At 45.2% G+C, this 20,957-nt stretch overlaps 1 protein-coding gene across 5 annotated transcripts in view; it reads right to left on the reverse strand.

Annotated features, from left to right (window-relative positions):
- Window positions 1-200: 200 nt before the first annotated feature.
- ksr2 (kinase suppressor of ras 2) overlaps window positions 201-20,957 on the reverse strand; it is a 68,296-nt gene continuing 47,539 nt past the window's right edge. For all 5 annotated transcript variants that reach the window (XM_061671317.1, XM_061671316.1, XM_061671318.1 and 2 more), the window contains 8 exons: window positions 18,293-18,362; window positions 15,806-15,854; window positions 12,701-13,062; window positions 9,951-10,047; window positions 9,670-9,803; window positions 9,454-9,588; window positions 6,466-6,595; window positions 201-3,961 (listed from right to left, as the gene is read on the reverse strand). In XM_061671317.1, the coding sequence (XP_061527301.1) occupies window positions 3,815-3,961; window positions 6,466-6,595; window positions 9,454-9,588; window positions 9,670-9,803; window positions 9,951-10,047; window positions 12,701-13,062; window positions 15,806-15,854; window positions 18,293-18,362 (1,124 nt within the window). In that variant the 3' untranslated portion in view covers window positions 201-3,814. The remainder of the gene's footprint in view (window positions 3,962-6,465; window positions 6,596-9,453; window positions 9,589-9,669; window positions 9,804-9,950; window positions 10,048-12,700; window positions 13,063-15,805; window positions 15,855-18,292; window positions 18,363-20,957) is intronic.

Raw genomic sequence — 20,957 nt, forward strand, 5'->3', positions numbered from 1 at the left:
GATTTGTATTATTTTGAGGACGTTTGTTTAGTGTTGTTTGGAACTCAAAGAAATTAGCAATCGACTAACTTTGAAAAAATGGTGTTCAATGTTCCACTTTATTCATTTGCCAGTAGAAGAATCAGGCTGCTCTATAGCTGATGTGACAATAACCAAATTAATCAAAAGATGGCATTAAAAAAGGGGAAAGGACAACCAAAGAAGAGAAAAAGAGCTTTTTATTGTCATCCACAAACGTTGACAAAGGATGAGTGCAAGTCAGTCGTGGGTTGAGGAGAAGAAAAGAAGAAGAAAAGAAGGAAGAAAAAAGAAGAGGACGAAGAAGAAGTCCTTCACATTCTCAATTCGTAAAGTGTATACGGCGCCGTATTCTTGATAGGGCATACACGAGTCCACAAGCTATTGGCTACAACACAAAAAACATCAGGGAAAGAAAACGGACAAAAGAAATTCAAAGACAACAACAATAGCTTTTTCTACATTCAAAAGGAAAGTCTCAAAAAAAGAAAGAACCACAATAATGATAATCATTATATTCATAATCACACGGCGAATGCAGTTTACAATCTGTTCTGTACACTTGGCACTAATGTTAGATCTTTGATTGCTGGTTGGCCACGCGCTCCTTTTGATTTTTTTACTGTTCCTTATTCACAAGATCGATAATTACAAACAACTGCGACAATCGGCCGACGCCTGCAAAAAAAGCCAAACATCAAAAGGTGGCGGCGCCATCGAGCTCGGACAACTTCACTCCATTTTATATATACGCACGCACACACAAATATAGTGGATTCGTTGTGTCCATGTCATGCACTTGAAAGGTGTAAACAGTACAAATGATATACAGGTATATAAAGCTCTGGAAAAAATGAAGAGATCAGTGCAAAACAATCAGTTTGGCCAATGTGGGTCCCCGAAATTCGCAGGGGATCGGGACCGAGCCCCAACTTCAATAGTGAAAACACGCAAATCACTCATGCGCCCTTCGAAATCCCGGTAAAATGGAATCAAACGTAAATAGGGAGGGGTTTCCATCAGTTACGGGTGATAGTGTCAATCAAAAAAAATACTGCAAATAATTGATGTTTCCTTATTATTGCAGACAAAAAAATCTCAACAAAAACACAAAAAAGACGAGGATTTCCGTAAATTACGGGAATAGGTTCCCCCCCAAAAAATCCATGGAGAATTGACACCCCCTTATAAGTGCCATTTAAAAACAAGGGAAGAACGGTACCTCCCAAAAAAATCTGCCAATAGGTGAATTTATGAATATCGACAACGAATATGGAATAGTCCACTCTATATTTGAGTAAAATGAACTATTTTGTTTCAATCCTTAAACGACTGACAACATAACTTCCAACTTCAAATAGTGTCAGTTAGAGCATTTATTTTCTCCAATTTTCCCACAGCTGTGTGTGTGTGTATATATATATATATATATATATATATTTTTTTTTTTTTTTTTTCCCCAAAGGGGAAGCAGAAAATAATGTTGGATAACAGAAAACTTTTTTTTTTTTTTTCATTGGCATATTGACTTTTTCCGCCGTGAAGCTAAAATGGGCAAAACAAACATGGAAAAAAAGAAAATCATCATTTTCATAAACATGATAGTCAGCAGACAATTATGATAAGTGGTGTTGATTTTAGGGGGAAAGTATGTTGTCATGTCCCCCGCCCCAAAAAAATATTTGTGTCAGAACAAGTTGAATCTTTCCAAGAAAAAAAATAAGTCTCATAAGAGAAAAGCTCATTCCTTTTTTTAAACAACAAAAATCTAAATTTTGGGGGAAAATAATATCAAATGGTTCTTGAAAAGAATCATATTTTTGGGGAGGGGAAAAGGGCATTTTTGAGAAAGCACATAATTATCTTGAGAGGAAAAAAAATCATAAAAGAAGCATATTTCTTAAAGTAAAAAGTCAATTTTTGGAGTTAAGTGTGTAACATTTGTGACAAAAAATATTTGGAATTCTTATTTTTGATAAAGACTCATAATATCAGATCAAAGTTAAATATGAAAAAAGAAATTTGGACTACAACACCGCTGTCACTCAAATCAATCCGAATATGAATTTGGTCTGAAATCTTCTTTTACGTCCGAGACGTCTAGTGGCCTAAAAGTCCAAGCTCCGTTTTTGCATCGATACTTCAAAGAAAAAAACAAAACGATAAACCATCCATCCATCCGTTTTCTAGCGCTTATCCGAGGTCGGGTCGCGGGGGCAGTAGCTTTAGCGGGGACGCCCAGACTTCCCTCTCCCCGGCCACTTCATCCAGCTCTTCCGGGGGGATCCCGAGGCGTTCCCGGGCCGGCCGAAAGAACGTAGTCTCTCCGGCGTGTCCCGGGTCGTCCCCGGGGTCTCCTCCCGGAACACCTCACCGGGGACGCGTCCGAATCGGATGCCCCGGCCGCCTCATCTGGCTCCTCTCGATGCGGAGGAGCAGCGGCTCTGCTCCGAGATCCTCCCGGACGACCGAGCTTCTCGCCCGTTCTCTGAGGGAGAGCCCGGACGCCCTGCGGAGGAAACTCATTTGGGCCGCTCGTATCCTGGACCTCGTTCTTCCGGTCACGACCCGCAGCTCGTCACCATAGGCGAGGGTAGGAACGAAGATCGACCGGTAAATCGAGAGCGTCGCCTTTCGGCTCAGCTCCTCCTTCACCACGACGGACCGATACGAAGTCCGCATCGCCGCGGACGCCGCACCGATCCGCCTGTCGATCTCCCGTTCCGTTCTTCCCTCGCTCGTGAACGAGACCCCGAGATACTTGAACTCCTCCACTCGGGGCAGGATCTCGTCCCCGACCCGGAGAGGGCGCGCCGCCCTTTTCCGACCGAGGACCGCGGTCTCGGATTCGGAGGCGCCGATTCTCATCCCGGCCGCTTCGCGCTCGGCTGCGAACCGCTCCGGTGAGAGTTGGAGCTCACGGCTCGATGAAGCCAGCAGAACCACGTCGTCTGCAAAAGGCAGAGATGCGACACTGAGGCCACCAAAGCGGACCCCCTCGACGCCTCGGCTGCGCCAAGAAATTCTGGCCATAAAAGTTAGGAACAGAATCGGCGACAAAGGGCAGCCTCGGCGGAGTACTACAAGAATAAAGTTGTCTTTTTGGGGGGGTGGGGAAAAAAGAAGTTGTGATCTTTCGAGAAAATGTTGTAGTTTTCATTAAAAAAAAAAAAACAAAAAAAACATCTTATTCTTGCAAGATTTTCTTTAAAAAACAAAAAATCACTTTGAATAGCTGATTTTTTTTTCGAGATGGACAAAAAAATGTAACTGTAAAAAAATGACAACTTTTTGGGAAATATTACAGCTTTTTTCGAAATATGTATTCCCCCCACGAAAAGTAGGGCCCATTGGCGTATCTTGCTCTCATACGAATACGACTTTATTCTTGTCGCGTGACGATTTCTTTCTTTCCGGTGTGGCCCTCACACTTCAAAGTTGAAATGTAGCAAAATTCCGATGTGGATGTCCCGCGCTACAATTTATCGTGAAAAAAAATCATTTCCGTGCATTCGTTGCGTGGCGTTACATTTCAAGTGTCGCGCCAGTGGGAAAACGTGTTTCACATTCATGCGGTACAGCGCCGATGACCCAAAAGTGACGAGAAATAAATAAAGTGGCCGTTGAAGCGTTTTTCAAAAAGTCCACAAAAATTCCAAAAGTGGATGTTTGACCACACACTCAACTGTACAACAGTTACATTCGTTCTTTCCCTCGAGAATCATTGGTAAAGGACACGCGGGGTTGTTTTGCACAAACTCGTCTTTTTCGGAGTCGTCGGCGGGGTGCGCTCGATTCATTTGACGTACTCGGCCGACTTCCAGAAGTGTCCCGGGTGGGAAAGGCGGCGGTTGCGCTTGGGTAATTTTTCCAGCAGGTCCACCAGCTTGGAGAAGCTGGGACGCTCGTCCTGCTGGAAGGCCCAGCACAGCAGCAAAATGTCCTGCAGCCACGAAAAAAACAAAACAAATGACCAACTACAGCGTGCGTCGGCGCTCAAACGAAACGCTGAGGAATTCGCTGAATATCGACCAATTCCAGCGCGAGCCGACAAGTGCTATTTCGACAACAGTCGAGCCGGGCCTACCCCGCAACTTTAGGGGTCACCCTTCGATTATCTCAAGTGAATCGAAAGCAAGCGTTCTCACATTGGGAAAGAGGGGAAACGCCGGTCTGGGGGGAACGAATGCCAGAAGGAACAGATCGTGGCTCGATTTCGGTTTTGAAATGAGGGCTTCAAGCAAGCAAGCAAGCAAGACTGCTGTACTGTGTGCGCTGTACAGCACAGGTGAATTCCCAATTGCGATTGTTTGGCTCAAACTTCATCGAGTTTTTTATTTTTTTTTTAAATCACAACCTCGTTCATCTTTTAGGAGTCGTTTGTCGCGTTGACTTTTGGTCTCTGGGAAAATTCCATATTGACCGCAAGGTGTGCGTTATTGTCGCGTATGAAAAAGTCACGAGGGCGGTTCCATTTGGAAACGAGAACTTAATGGAGCCAAAACGGAATATCGACGCCGGCGCAAATGACTTCGCGCTTCACGGAAACATCGATCGGACTCGTTTATGTGCGACTGAAAGTTGGCTGCCAAAACAAGGGGTACGGTTTGAAATACAGCTTCGGGCTTCAAAGCAGACTTTTAAGATCGGGTTCGTCGGGTTTCAAACAGCTACGTTTTCAAAATGAAGGTTTCGTGCGAGAGCTAAGGTCTCAAAGTAGGGTTTCAAACCAGGGTTAGGGTCTTGACATTGGATTAGAGTCTCGAATAAGGGTTGAAGGTTTCAAGTGAGAACTAAGGTCTCAAAGTAGCGGTTCAAGTTATAGTGTTCAATCAGGGCTTCACGCTCCAGTTAGGCTTTCAAATAAGAATGAGGATTTGAAGGGCTTCAAGCCAGGGTTTCAATTCAAGGTTAGGGTTTCAAATTAGGGTTCAAAGGCATGGTCAGGGTCTCGAAGTAGGGTTTCAAACAATAGTTATGATTCTAGGGTTTTAAATTCCAGCTTCAAGTTAGGGTTACGAGTGCAAAGGAGGATTTCAAGCCGGGGTTACAGCTTTGAGGGTTTTTAGATTGTGTTAGGGTCTCGTATTAGGGTTTTAAGCCAGGGGCGAGCGAGCGTTTCAAACACGGGTTAGACTTTCAAAAAAGGGTCTTCAACCAGGGTTAGGGTTTCAAATGAAGGTTTCAAGAGAGAGTTGAGGTCTCCAAGTAATGTTTGAAACAAGGGTTAGGGTTTGAAATTAGGGTTGAAGATTGGGTTTGGAGCTCATCATTTTAAGCCAGGGGGTAGGGTTTCAAACATGAATTTGACTTTCCAAAATGGGTTCGAAGCCAGGGTTAGGGTCTCAAAGTCGCGTTTCACACACAGGTCAAGGTTCTAGCTAAGGTCTTAAAAGTAGGGTTTTAAAAAAGGGCTTAGGGTTTCAAACATGATCTAGGGGTTCAAATTAGTCTTTTAAGATTGAGTTAGGGTCTCATATTAGGGTTTCAAGATAGGGGGTAGGGTTTCAAACACGGGTTAGAGTTTCCACAAAGGGTTTTCAGGCTAGGGTTTCAAACCTGTTTACAGTCTCAAAGTAGGGTTTCAAACACACGTCAGGGTTCCAAATTCAGGTTTAAAGGGAGAATTAACTTCTTAAAGTAGGGTTTGATACGAAAGGTTAGGGTTTCAAATTCCTCTTTCAAACCTGAGTTGCGGTTTCAAAGTAGGGTTTTGAACTTGAGCTCGGGTTGGCGTTTCAAACACAGGTTAGGCTTTTAAATTACAAGGCAGGGTTGGGTTCTTAAATACGGGTTAGGGTTTCAAGCAGCGACCGGGTAGGTCCTCCCTCAGCAGCGCGATTGGCTAAGGAGTCAGAAGCGACTCCGTGGTGACTCGGTCGTGACCCGTTACCGATTTGGTCGTGACTCAAAAGCGATTCAGTCGCAACTGGATCGAGACTTGTTGGCGTGAAGCACATTCGTTTTCATACACAAGGTAACTCAGCGCGCTTTCCGTGATTCCAAGCATTTCGAAACCGAGAACAAAAACATTGAAAACAAAGCGAAAAATACATTCATGAAAACGATGTACATTGTCGCTCGGGGCTGACGTGACTTCTGTCGGCAACTTCCTCCATTTGCGTGCAGCACGACAGCCAAATGCTGCTTCGCCGCGTTTGCTTTGGACTCTGCGCTCCACTATTTGACGAGAGTCTGTGGACCTCAGAGCCCTTCTGGCTTTATATTCCATGTTTGAGTCATTTGTAGACCAGCAGCAGGACTTTCAAATCTATTCTAAAGCTGTGCAGCGACTTTAAAAGTGGAGCAATCTGCTCGGACCTCTTCGTTCTGGTCAGAACCCGAGCGGCGGCTGCGTCACGCTCTTTTTGGGGGAGTCCGGCCAGAAGACCGCTACGGTACGACACGAGTGACTCGGCGGCGCGCGTGCGGCGTAGCGGGCCTCACCAGGATCTCCTTGCCCATGCCGGCGTGCGCCAGGCCGGGCTTGACGCCGCTGCCGACCTGCCACACGATGACCTCGGCCGGCTGACTCTTGTAAGGCCACTCGCGGGCGTGCAGCTCGAACCAGATGGTGCTGCGGCACACACACAGACGAGACGGACGGGACAAAGGGAGAGAGGGAGAACGAGTCAGCGAGGGTCACACCGCGGCACGCGCAACAGCGACGCCGGATTCTGCGGGAAGTGGAACGCACGGGCACAATCCTTCTGTTCTAATGCCGCCTAGAAAAGGGGTAGGGTTTCAACTCAGAGTTAGGCTTTCGAACGAGGGGTCTTAGGCTTTTGAATTGGGCCTTCGATGGGTTTCAAACATGTTCAAGTTTCGAGTCAGGTTTTGGGTTTCAAACACGGGTTAGGATTTAAAAGGAGGGTTTTAACGTCGGCTTATGGCTTCAAAGTTGGGTTGCGAGACGGGGGTTAGGGTTTCAAAGTAGGATTTCAAGTCATCGTTAGCTTTCAAGTAGGGCCTCGTGTCGGGGTTATGGTTTCAAACATGGGTTGGGTTTTAAAATCACAGGTTGAAATAAAGACGAGGGTTTCCGAGGAGCGTTTCAAGCCATGGGTTTCAAAGTACGGCTTCAAAACAAGGTCAAGGTTTCAAACACGGGCCGGGGTTTTAAAGTCAGGATTAGTGCTCGAAGGGGTTTTTAGTCAGAATCAGTTTCAAAGAAGTGCAGAACGGGGCTTCACGGAATCCGGAAGATTTGGGCAGGACAAAGGCGACACGGGCGCCGGATGAGGAAGGTCCATCTGGTGTGCCACCTGGAGGTGACCTCCACCCACAGCGCTTTTGCATATTCATGAGCGATCACGCTTCTCGACTATTTTTATGCCGCTCAAGCGTGACTTTCATTAGCAGCGGAGAAACGCACCAGCGGCGGAGGGACTTGTTGTATACGCTTCTTCCACATGAAAAAAACAGTCTTTTCCTTTCGCGCAAACATTTTTGTTCCGGAGGTTTTCCGCCATCTCGGGTACGATCAGAGCCGTAACAACGGAAGAATACTGCATGCAAAAGCCGACATTTTTTTCCCTGCACTTTTGGGGGCATGAAGTCAAACCGGCAATTTTGCGCCTTTGCGGGTAGCATCAGAGCCGTAACCTCTCCTTTTAAAAGCTCCTTTTGCCTTGCCCCTGAACATTTTCAGACATTTTGTGGCTGAATAGTACACTGACTGGGAATGAGGAGATGAAGTCATCTTCAGTGGTATTAAGGAAGCCGTGAAAAGGGCGGGACACCATCTGTGTGTAAAGCTCCTTCGACACTGCCTGCAAAATGCAGTGATTAGCCGCCTTTTTTTACGCACCGCTGCGCTGCATAAATGGCACCGACGGGGAATGGGGGCATGAAGTCATCGGGCAATTTTCCAGTATCGGAAGAAGTGTCAGAGCTGGAACAGAACTTTTCACACTGCCCGCAAAACCGGGACATTTACAGACGTCGCTTTCTAGATAAACGACACTGACCCGGAATGGGGGAATGACGAACTGACCATTTTCAGCTTCCGCGGTAGGTAGCAATAGAGGCGTAACAAAGGCGCCACGCCAATTTATGCGTAAAACCCCTTTTACACTGCCCGTAAAACCCGGCATTTTCCCACCTTTTTCCTTTTCCTTTGTACTGTTCTGTTGGATGACAAAAGCAAGAACTCGTTCTCGGGTTAAATACGCTTGGTGGCGAAAAACATTTTTCCCGATTTTAGCTTAGCATTATTTCTTGATATTTTTGCCACACTGCTAGCAGGCTAAGCGCTAACATCCAGACAATGAAAAAGAAAAGAAAAACACTGGCAGGATTATTTTGTGGGGTTTTCCCGCCACGTACTGGACACTCGCATAAGGATTAGCATTCGTGCCTTCGTCACAATCTCCTTTTACAGCCTTTTTGGAACAAAGTTAAACTAGAAAAATAAAAATCAATAAACTATGGACATTTTTAATTTTGAGGAATTTGTTTTTTTACATCAAGTTATTTTTCAGAGAAAGAAATAAACTATTATTTTAGAGAATCATATTTTTAAAAAGTAACACTTTTCTATTTTTGATGAGGAAAAAAAACAAAAGTTATATTTTTGAGATTTTTTAAAGACATATTTTCAACAAGAAAAAAGTCATATTCTTTAAGAGAATGAGTAAACACGAAAGAAAATGTCCGATTTTTTCAGAGAAATTATATCGGTTTGAGAAACAGGTCACGTTTGGACCGGACAAACAGTTGTATTTTCTGATTTTAAAAAGAGAAAAAAGAGACAAATCTTTTTATGATGAAGAAAATTAATTTTGAAAGACAAAAACTCTTTAGAAAAGAAATTCTGATTACAGTCAGGTCACATTTTCAGAGGCGACAACAGATTATTATTTTTCTTCTCCAAAAAGGTTATAGTTTCACAAGAAAAAAAAAATCACATTTTTAAAGAGAGGAATCATCTTAATAATAATCTTTTTTACGAGTAAGAAAATCATTTTTTTTACAAGAAAATGTTTGAAACATTGTTTGTACAGAAAATAAGTCATATTCTTCTGAGAAAGAAAGTGTGACATTTTCCGAGGACCAAAAAAAAAAACTCATTTTACAAGAAAAATGTTAAAAACGTTATTGCTATGATCCAAAACAGATTTTTTTCCCCCCTGGAACAAAAAGAAAGTCCCATTTCTTTAGAAGACAAAAAGTCTTATTTTGATGTGAATGAATTAATTAAGAACAATTTTGTATTTTTGGAGAAAAAGTCCCAATTTTCCAAGAAAGAAGTTGTAATTTTATAAAGGGTTACATCACTATAAGGAATAAAGTCATTGGTATTTATTTAATAGGCATTTATATTTGTTATTTGTTCATATTTGTGTTTTCTCATAAAGAAATATCGCTTTTTCTTCTTGGAAAACTAAGTGCTTGATTTTGCCCCGTTTGACGGGAATTGGCGAAGCGGCCCACCCGAAGGCGAAGACGTCGGACTGCTTGGAGAAAGGCAGCTTGTCCTCCTCGGTGTCCGGAGAGAGCTGCTGGATGATTTCTGGAGCCAGGTGACACAACCAGCCGCTCGGGATCCTCAGCTTGTCTTCTCTCCGGCTCCAGAGCAAAAAACAAACAAAAAAGTCATTTTTCTAGCCCCCCCGGAGTTGACGCGGGAATTGTTGACGAGCGAATCACCTGCCGGCTTGCAGGACCCCCGAGATGGTGAAGAGTCCGAAATCGGTGATGACGACTTTGCCGTTGTCGTAGAAGACGTTCTTGGACTTCATGTCCTTGTGGAGGATGCCTTTAGCGTGGAGGTAGCCCATCCCCTGCGCACACGCACCGTCGCCTTGAGGTCACGGCTTGAAACTGTCCCAATCTTTATTTCACTTAAAGCCATCACGACGACAAATTGCGGAATACGTTGTAGGACTGACCATACAGGGTATACTGTATGTGTTGTTGCGCTGCGTTACCTTGACCATCTCTTGTGCGATTTGCCGCGTCTTGTTGACGTCCAGGACGACCTTGACGTCGCGCACCACCGAATAAAGCGTTCGGCCTTTGCACAGGCTGCGATGAGGAGAAAACACAGGTGAGAGGAGAAAATGAAGGGGAGAGGAAAAAAAGGAGTTGAGAGGAGAAAACAAATGTGATAGGAGGAAGCAAAAGGTGAGAGAGGAAAACTAATGCGCAAGGATGAAAAGAAAAGTGAAAGGAGCAAACAAATGTGAGCCAAAACAAATGCAAGAGGAGAAAACAAAAGAGAGGAGGAAACAAACGTGAGGGAATCAAAATCCTTTATCGAACCCGCTGGGAAAAAAACAAAACGTCATTGCCATTTCAAAGCTCTCTTCCAAGACGGCATCACAAAATCCAAGCGGTTCCGCCAAACACACGACGCAGATCAAATACGATCTCACACGCGCACTCCCAAAAAACAAAAGGGGGATTATGTGTGTCATCACAAGATCCCATTCAATTTATTTTTCTGTCTCTTCTAATTGTCTCGCATTCCCCGAGAGTTATAAATTGGGTCAGTTTCAAGTCCTTTTGCACATCGTTGCGGGTAGATGAGGCCGAACATTTCAAAGCTTTTTTGCCCAGTTCAGTTGTGACTCTTGGGGCCTGCAGGAATGCAACAAATTGCAGAGGAGAAAGCATAAATGAGAGGAGCCTCGACGACATTCTGGCGTCCTTGCGGAACATAACGAAACTTCGCTACGTCTGCGTTTGGCCTCCCAGCGACGTACGCTTGATGTGAAAACCCAAAAGGTTTGCGGACGAGTTCTCTCGCTCCTTGGGGTGTGATGTCGTCACAGCGTATTAATAGAAAGGTCTAGCACCACCCCCTGGTGTGCACCTGAAGACCTCCTCCAACCCCGGCTGTGCCACGCATGTGAGCCAAGGACCAAAAATGACCTCAAGCCAACGATTCATGCATACTAATCGTGAGCGAAAGCCTGCAAGCTCCATAAACTCTATAGAACACATGCTGGATTGTGTACGGTAACTGTTTGACACATATTGTATGGATGCAGCTATTGTACACGTGGATGCAACTACTGCACATACATTCGTGCGTGTGTATGGAACATGACTCAATAGATGCGTACGAGGAATGCGGATGTGACGCATGTAAACAAGCTCAATGTGCGGGACAGACAACCTCACCCACAGGACAACCACACCGTGGGACGTCACCCGAGGGACGGCCTCGCCGGTAGGAGGTCTCGTGCGGGACGACCTCGCCAAAAGGTCAATCTTACCTAACTTCAGGCCAACGCACCCGTAGAACAACCTCAACTTACAGGACAACCTACAACAGGGCTGTAGAGAGCAGAAGCCCGGACAACCTACCGCCGTCACGTCCGTCGCTTTGAGGCTTTCAACACCGGATGCCTCCGGCGCGCTCTTGGAGCACAGAGGCAACTACATTGGGTTGGCAACACAGTCCGGATGCCAGCATGTCTACTACCCCGCCAGGTGCTCTATGGCCAGCTCCTGTCAGCCAATAGAAAACCTGGAGGACAGAAGCTGAGATCAAAAGACCAGCTTAAAAAGGACCCTGAAGAGGTGCAACATCAACCGCAACAACCTGGAGTCAGAAGCACTAAACCGGCCTCATTGACGTTCAGTATGGCACAAAGGGGTCTTGCACCTGGAGGAGAAACACAAGCAGAGGGATCGACGGCAGCGAAGACACCATCCAGAACCATTAGGGCCACCTGACCCAAGCCTCGTGTGCCCCCGCTGCGGCAAGATATGCGGATCCCGGATCGGGCTTCACACTCACGCACAGCGGCATTGTCGCCGGCAACAAGAACCCGCTTCCTAATTCTACTCAGCAAATGCTCGGGATAGGACAACCTCGACTTCGGACGTCACCTGTAGGACAGCCTCACCTACAAGACGTCACCAATAGGACAACTACCCTGTGAGACAATCTTACCTGTCGGATGTCAACTGCAGGACACCTACTCTGTGTGCCTGGAGGACAACCTTACGTAGAGGACAACCTCAACTGTAGGACAGCTATTATAGTTATCCAAATGCGTTACACACTTCAAATGGGGGTTATTCCTGTCAGGTCACACTCTAGCTCATTTTAATCAACCGTTTCCAGTGGTCTGACTTCACAATAAGAGCATCCGGAAGTTCACCAAACATTACCGCAACATTATCAGCTTCAAATAGCTCTCTACCTGTGAGCGCGTCATCAGAGAGGCTTTTCGTTGTATGGGGTGACACTGCCTCGACCTCTGCCAGTCAGCTGAAAAGAATGAACGCGAGGAAGGCAGCAGGTCCAGACGGCATTGGCTCCAGGCTCCTCAAATCCTGCGTGGACCAGGTGTGTGAAATTGTACAGCACATGTTTTTCACAGCTGAGGGACTCTACCCAGGTTCAGGCTCAGCTTAGCCTGCTTGGATCCAGTACCAAAGACCGCCCACCCTAAGGAGCTCAACAACTATAGGCCGGTGGCGCTGAACTCTCATCTGATGAAGACCCGAGAGAGATCGGTCCTAGTCCACCGGCACACCCTAGTGAGCCCCTTGACGGACCCACTTCTGTTTACACAGGTAACCTGTTTACACAGGGAAGTTGTCCTTCACTTAACATCCTATAGGTGAGCTTGTCCAACATGGGAGTCGTCCCAACTTTATGGCGACAGACAGACCCTTTTTCACAAAGTGTCCACACAGCGCTCCGTTGAAGATCCCGTACCTGGTGATGATGGCCAGGTGCGGCGGACTCATGCAGGCGCCCATGAAAAGGACCACGTTCTCGTGGCGCGTGTTGCGGTAGGCCATCACCTCGCGCTTGAAGGCCTTGAGCTGGTCCTCGTTGTCGCGTTCGATGTCAATGAGGCGGATGGCCACCTCGCCGTGCCAGCGGCCGTGGAAAACTTTGCCGAAGCGACCCTTGCCGATCATCTCGCCGATCTCCAGTTGCTCGAAGGGGATGTCCCACTCCTGCAGGAAAATGCTGGTCTGGCTGGCCTTGCGCGGGAAGTTGCGGGCAGACAGCAGCGAAAGGTTCATCTCCTCAAACTCGTCGCCGGACTCCTCGTCGTTGCCCTCCTCGTTCTGAAATGTCACAACTCCAGCTAGTCAGTCAGTTCTGGACCAAACGTTAGCAACACGAAATTGTCTAACCATGTCTGTCATGTAAAAACCCACAAAAATCTCCCAAAACAAGAAGTCTTCCATTTTGGTTTCGAGCAGTCATTTTAGCCCAAATTGGCTTGGCCGGTGTAAAATTCGGCCCCTTAAACTTGTTTCACTTAACAACATGAAATTAGGTAGATTTGTGGGAGGCAGCCATTTTGGTTTGGAGCAGAAGCCATGCCCGGAAACAAAAGAAGTCAGCTGTTGTGGTTTTAAGCGGCCATATACGGAGCCGTTTTAGCTCATCCCTCCATCCGTTTTCTGAGCCGCTTCTCCTCACTAGGGTCGCGGGCGTGCTGGAGCCTATCCAAAGTGTGTGCCCGGGGAAAAGCCCCGCAGGCACGGGGAGAACATGCAAACTGCACACAGGCGGGCCGGGGATTGAACCCGGGTCCTCAGAACTGTGACGCTCTAACCAGTCGGCCACCGTGCCGCCATTTTAGCTCGCTATATTTAAAAATGGATCCCATGTTGCAACATAAAATTTGGCAGACGTGTCTATCATGAGCAGACCTGCAAAAAGTCATGCCAAAAAAGAAACAGCAAGTCTACCATTTGGTTAGAAGTACAATCCCAATTCCAATGAAGTTGTGTTAAACATATATAAAAACAGAATACAATGATTTGCAAATCATGTGCAACCTATATTTAATTGAATACACTACAAAGACAAGATATTTAATGTTCAAACTGATCAACTTGATTGTTTTTCAGAAATAATCATTAAGAATTTTATGGGTGCACCACGTTCCAAAAAAGCTGGGACAGGGTCATGTTTACCATTGTGTTACATCATCTTTTCTTTTCACAACATTCAACAAACGTTTGGGAACTGAGGACGCTAATTGTTGAAGCTTTGGTGGTGGAATTCTTTCCCATTCTCGCTCGATGTGCAGCTTCAGCCGTTCAACAGTCCGGGGTCTCCGTTGTCGTCTTTTACGCTTCGTAATGCGCCGCGCATTTTCAACGGGAGACAGGTCTGGACTGCAGGTAGGCCAGTCTGGAACCCGTACTCTTTTACTACGCAGCCACGCTGTTGTAACACGTGCAGAATGTGGTTTGGCATCGTCTTGCTGAAATAAGCAGGGGCGTCCGTGAAAAAGACGTCGCTTGGATGGCAGCATATGTTTCTCCAAAACCTGTATGTACCTTTCAGCATGAATGGTGCCTTCACAGACGTGTAAGTTACCCATGCCATTGGCACTAACACAGCCCCAAACCATTACAGATGCTGGCTTTTGAACTTTGCGTCCGTAACAGCCCGGATGGTTCTTTTCCTCTTTGGCCCGGAGGACACGACGTCCACAATTTCACAAAACAATTTGAAATGCGGACTTGCACTTCCGGATGTAGCGCCGAACTGAATTTACTGACATTGTTTTTTCTGAAGTGTTCCTGAGCCCATCTGTTGATATCCTTTACACATCGATGTCGGTTTTTGATGCAGCGATGTTGGTTTGGGGCCTTGCCGCTTCCATGCGGTGATTTCTCCAGATTCTCTGAACCTTTTGATGAGATTAAGGATCGCAGATGATGAAATCCCTCAATTCCTCGCAATTGTACGTTGAGGAACATTGTCCTTAAACTGTTCGGCTATTTTCTAATGCACTCGGCCATCTTTGCTTGTGAACGGCTGAGCAATTCAGGGAAGCAATCACGGCACCCCCCTGTTCCCAATGAGCCTGTTCACCTGCGGGATGTTCCCAACACGTGTTTGATGAGCATTCCTCAACTTTTTTGCCAGCTGTCCCAGCTTTTTTGGAACGTGTTGCAGCCATGAATGATTATTCGCTCAAAACTCAATAAATTTGATCAGTTTGAACGTGAAATATCTTGTCTTTGTCGTGTATTCAATTAAATATAGGTTGAACGTGATTGGCAAATCATTGTATTCTTCTTGTATTTATGTTTAACACAACATCCCAACTTGATTGGAATTGGCGTTGTAGATATTTTGGTTGAGTAGCACCTTCTCAAATGATAGTTCAAAATCCAGCCCCCAACGTCAGTGTTACTTAGCAGATTTGGTAGACATGTTGTATCATGAGTAGACCCACAAAAAAGTCTCAAGAAGCCATGCCTAAGAAGACCCAGGAAGGCAGCCATTTTGGTTTGAAGAAGCACTTTAGGGTCATTTTGGCCATTATTGGGGGTCCTTCCAAAACAAACATATATATTTTATATCCTCCAACTTGCTTCAATTTCCGAACACTCGTCGGAGGACCAGGGGACAAAATGAACGCAGTCACTCTGCAGACGCGGTTTGGAGCAGTTTGCATTTCCTCTTGATTTGGTTTGAAATATGACTGGAGTTTCGGCCTTGATGGATTAAAAAAATGTAGAGTTATGAAAAGGGAAAACAGCCAGAGGGGGCCCAGGGGAACTAACCGGCTGATTCATTCCGATTTGATTTGAAACATAATGCATCGCAAGAGTGAAAATGATCTATTCCAAGACGCCCGCTGGAATATTATTCAAGGCAATTTCCATGGCCGTTCCCCTAAATATATCGTTCTTCTCAAGGAAAGCAAGTCTTTTCTTTCTCGACACTTGGTGCTTCTGACGCACGGCTTACCTGAGGGCCCAAATGATTCCCACTTTTTGCACCCATCAGACAAAAACAAGAGTATCGAAATAGACATTAAAAGGATGATCGACTCACGTCGGAAATCGGCTCCACTTCGATTTGAAGCAACGGGTTTCCCTCGTTGCTGGAAGCACAAACAACAGCCGTCGAGAAACATTGTTGGCAAACTTTCAGAAACTTTTTTTTATTTTGGATCATATGATTTCCTTCCATAAATGTTGTTAACATAGGTGAGAATGTGCAGTGTTAATTGCCCACCAAATTCCTCTGGTTGCCTCATCCTGCTGTTGTTTTGATAAACTTTACAATGATAATTCAAAACCTTCGCCAAGTGCAAAAACAGAGTGCTTCTAGGCAACATGAAATTTGCTCGGGGGTTTCCTGCACGCTGTGTGGCCTTCTCACGGGGGGAAAAAAATCCATTTGATTAAAAAACGCTCCAGCGCTTCATTCATCACTGGCGCAGGTCAGCCATCTTGGGAAGATAAGGGCGCCGCTTCCCTGGCGGCTCTAATGAGGGGAACCCGCTTGGGCTTGTCGGGCGGGGTTCAACAGCTGGACATTAAGGGGACACGCCAAGGATGCCATATTCAACCAATTGGCAATTCTCCACACAGCAACACTTGACGTGTGTGTGTGTGTGTGTGTGCATTTTATGCCTATTGTGAGAGGACGGCTGGCCGGAAAGATAGATACAGCAGATAGACCCCAAAAGTGGCTCAGGCGAATCCCTTGAAAGTTTAGTCCCCAAAGCCAGTTTCACTAAGCAATGTGACATTTCTTAGACCTGTCTACCATGGGCATACCCGCAATAAAGTCTCAAGAAGCCATACCGGCACCCCTAAACCACACAAGAAGTCTGCCATTCTGGTGTCAAGCAGCCATTTTGGCTTGTGAGCACCCCCTGGAACTTCCATTTCACTTCTCAACAAAAAATGGAATAACTGGGGCCGAGGAGGGAGCGCCTTTATTATACGATCGTAGATATGACAATCAATAGCGCGTTCATGTTCGCGTGTGCCTGACATAAAATCTAAAAGTCACGAAGGAGATTTTCAAAATAAAGTAAGTCAGAAGACGACGTGTGGCGTTACTGGCTACCGACGAATTCATCGCAAGCCGCTGTTGCTGCCGAGCGAAGGCGAGCGTCTTGTTGGCTCCGTGACGGACGGCGACGCTAATCTAATCAACGTCTGGGTCGAGAGGCATCCCGTCTCCTCGTCTCCTCGTTTTCCCCCGATCGAAATCCGCTCGGCGTGGCTGGCGTAGCGTGAAGCCCGCGCAGCGCTAACATTAGCCCGGCGGTGCTCGTCTCGCTCGCTGCTCCGCTGAGCTTCGCTCGCCGCTCCGACCCGGCCAAAATCGAGACGTTGTCAGCCGGAAAAAGAAAAGAAATACTGCGCTAATGGAGCGCTTATTGTGTGAATGCTGAAAAGGGTGAAAAATAACCCATTTTCAGGGTTATTATGACACATTTTGTACTCCTTCTAAAACTTCCACATTTTTCATCTAATTCAAACTATTACAACATCAAACTTTTCAACCCATTCAGGACATCCTGACCACTTTTGCCACAATTTCACATTTTCCAATTGAGACGAACGATGGGACCCATCCGTACACATTTCTCCAATAATTCCATTTTTTGCCAAATCAACTCCATGCGCTATTTTCCACATTCTCCAAATTCCTACTTTTCAGTTGTCCACCTTCAAATCAATGCCAGATAGGTTATAAGATAAAAGGGAACAGAAACCAAACAAAACAAACGTACAAATGTAGATGTTCAACAGGAGTAAGAAGTGATCAACTGTCATCTTCCATATTTCGCTACTAATTCAATTATGAATCAGATCATTCTAACTTCAAACTATCCAACTCATTCTGGAGAGCGAAATCATTTTTTTCACATTCCCCAAATTCCACATTTTCACACCCAAAATGGCCCAACTGAGAGACATTTTACCTCGTCCTTCCACATTTCCGATTCGAACCGTCAAACATCAAAATCATCGGCTCATTCACGAAGTCCGGCATCCGTCCAACAATTCCCATTTTTTTCATCACAAAAATCCAATTGAAACGAATAAAAACGTTTGATTGAACTCATCCTTCCACATTTCTTCAACTTCATTCTCTACGTCCCCATTTTCACAATTTTGACTCAACCCTTCCACATGGAGTCAATTTCACATTCTTGGGAACACATTTTGACATTCCAAAAATTCACAGTTTTTCATAATCCCACATTTTCACAATAAAAATGATTCTTCTCTTTCGGTAAATGTACCGTATACTTTCCATTCTTTTACGGTTAATATTTTGCTATGTGTTAGCATACCTACAGTATAATTAGCATGTTAGCATTTAAGCAATTCTCAATGTACCTAGTACGATAATTATGTATTCTAGGATGTTCCTACTCACATTCTCCATTCCCTACATTTGGCTGAATTCAACAGCATTTCAGTCAAGCATTCACATACATTTTCTACAAAAATTGCATTCTCTGGTTTTTAGGCTTTTCTTTAAGAGTTTTTTTTTTTTCCTGGGCTGACTCACCCCGGCTCCGACAGGACGGGATGCAGGATGACTTGCGGTGCTCGGCTGGGAGGAGTGACCGGAGTGACGTCTTGGGAATTAGGGCACACACACACAAAAAAAAGAATTTCAGCATCGGCATTAGCATAGATTTCAGCAGAAACAGGAACATAAATAATTGAGAGTTGGTGCACACCCTCTTCCCTGCACACACACACACACACACACACACACTAAACTAAAATTGCTAAAAGTCCATTTTCAGATGATTCCCAGCAGCAGTCCTTCCAGTTTGATTTGAAGCCATACACCCATTTCAACATCCCGACAAATTGCCGCAACCCCACTTCCTCGCACAACCCTTCTGTAAAGTCAAAAAGTCCCAAAAAACCTGCTAAAAATGCTGATAATCCATGTTCAGGCAATTCCCTACAACAGCCTTTATCAAACTCTCAAGTCATGCATCCCTCTCCCTTAACTACACCCTCTAAAAAGCCAAAAAGTCACAACATAGCAACTAAAATTGCAAAAAGTCAAGGTTCCCATTATTCACGAAAGTAGACGTTCCCAAACACTTTCAGCCAGGCACTCTCTTCGACATTCCAACGAAACTGGCGCGCTGCATGAACACACCCTCAAAAGAGTAAAAACTCATTTTAAAAAATGCTTAGAATCAAGGTTCCGATTATTGCCAAAAGCAGACAAACGTTTTAAGCCACGCACCCCCTTAGACATTGGCCACAAATTTGCACACCCTCTTTTTCCTGCACGCACCTTCAAAAAGCTGAAAAAGTTCAGTGAAATCCACTAAAAATGCAACAATTCCAGGTTCAGACCAGCCGACCCAACAACCCCTCCAGCCCACTCTGCCCTGCGCACACCCTCAGAAGGTTAAAGGTTTTTCAAAAAGTACAATCAAATCAACTAAAAATGTTAAACGTTCAACCCGGCAGCAGTGTTTCCCCAAAATTGTAAGGCACGCACCCACTTCGAAATTTCTACAAAACTGGCACAATCCCTCTTCCCTGCATACACCCACCAAAAAGTAGAAAAGTAAAATGACATCTATTCAAAATGCTAAGGGTTAGGGCGATTGCCGACAGCACAATTTCCTAAACGTGTTCATCCACACGCCAACTTTGTCCTCACACGGGGCACCGCAGGACGAGCGCAGCACATTCCGTGTTCAACTGCTGAAAAGCAAGATGTTTCATCAGCCTTTTATTTGTGTATTTATTTCCCTATTTAACTCGTACCACAAAAGCACAGCGGGATAACCAGCAAACAATGTCTCACTTGTCAGAGTCAGAGTCAGAATCAGAATCACAATCATCTTTATTTGCCAGGTGTGTCCAAAAAACACCCAAGGAATTTGTCTCCGGTCGTCGGAGCCGCTCGAGGACGACAACGGACGGTCGATTGACAGAGGACGCTTTGGAGACAGAAAGACATTGACAAAAAAAAACAAAAAAAAACAGTCACTCAGCTTTAAAGGGTTGCTAGTTATCTGGTAATGCCGGTACATTTTTTTTTTTTTGACAATTGTGCAAAAAGATGCCGAGTCCTCTGGCACTTCGAGCAATTCGAATGACTCATATTGCAATAGTCCGGTGCAATGAGCATTTGCGCAAAGGGCAGCTGAGACTTCAAGGAGCTGATGCGGTGGGAAATGCAAATGAGGGAAATGCATTAGTGGGAATAAATTGCATTGACAAAAGTCAAAGTTAAAAACAAGAACAGTTAGTGGACTTCTAAGTGGACCATTAGCACCAAAGTGGAGCAACCAGTCCAATCAGCAGATTGCGTGCCTGTTCTTTATTGCTCGGGAAACAAAACAAACAAAAAACCAACAACTTGAACCATTTTCAAATCATCGACATCAGCTGTGGTGCCAGCTCAGGGGGTGCGTGGGCGAAAACGTACATTTCGGGCAATTTATCCTTGTACATCTGTAAAGTATAATGGCTTCACATTCGGTAGAAATTGAACGACATGAACCACATTTTAGGAAGTGTTGGTCACATGATGTTTGTTTATAGCGGATTGTATACCTTACATCTAGATTTATTTACTGTGCTTTGTCCACTATGGAGTTTATATTATGTACTAATATACAGCGGGTACGGAAAGTATTCAGACCCCCTTAAAATGTTCACTCTCTGTTATAGTGCAGCCATTTGCTAAAATATTTTAAGTTTGTTTTTTTTCCTCATTAATGACAGAAAAAAACAGAATGGATGACATTTTGGCAGATTGATTCAAAAAGAAAAAAACTGAAATATCACACAGCCAGAAGTATTCCGACCCTCATATATTGAACTCGGGCGCTGTCCGTTTCTTCTGATCCTCCTTGAGATGGTTCTCCACCTTCATCGGAGTCCAGCCGTGTTTGATGACACTGATTGGACCTGATTAGGAAAGCCACACCCCTGTCTTTAGAAGACCTTCCAGCTCACAGTGCATGTCAGAGCAAATGAGAATCATGAGGTCAAAGGAACTGCCCGAAGAGCTCAGAGACAGAATTGTGGCAAGGCACAGATCTGGCCAAGGTTACAAAAACATTTCTGCTGCACTTAAGGTTCCTGAAAGCACAGTGGCCGACCGGTCAAACTGAGCAATCGGGGGAGAAGAGCCTTGGTGAGGGAGGTCAAGAAGAACCCAAAGATCACTGTGGCTGAGCTCCAGA

Source organism: Phycodurus eques, chromosome 3 (assembly GCF_024500275.1).
Source record: "Phycodurus eques isolate BA_2022a chromosome 3, UOR_Pequ_1.1, whole genome shotgun sequence".
Taxonomy (NCBI): domain Eukaryota; kingdom Metazoa; phylum Chordata; class Actinopteri; order Syngnathiformes; family Syngnathidae; genus Phycodurus; species Phycodurus eques.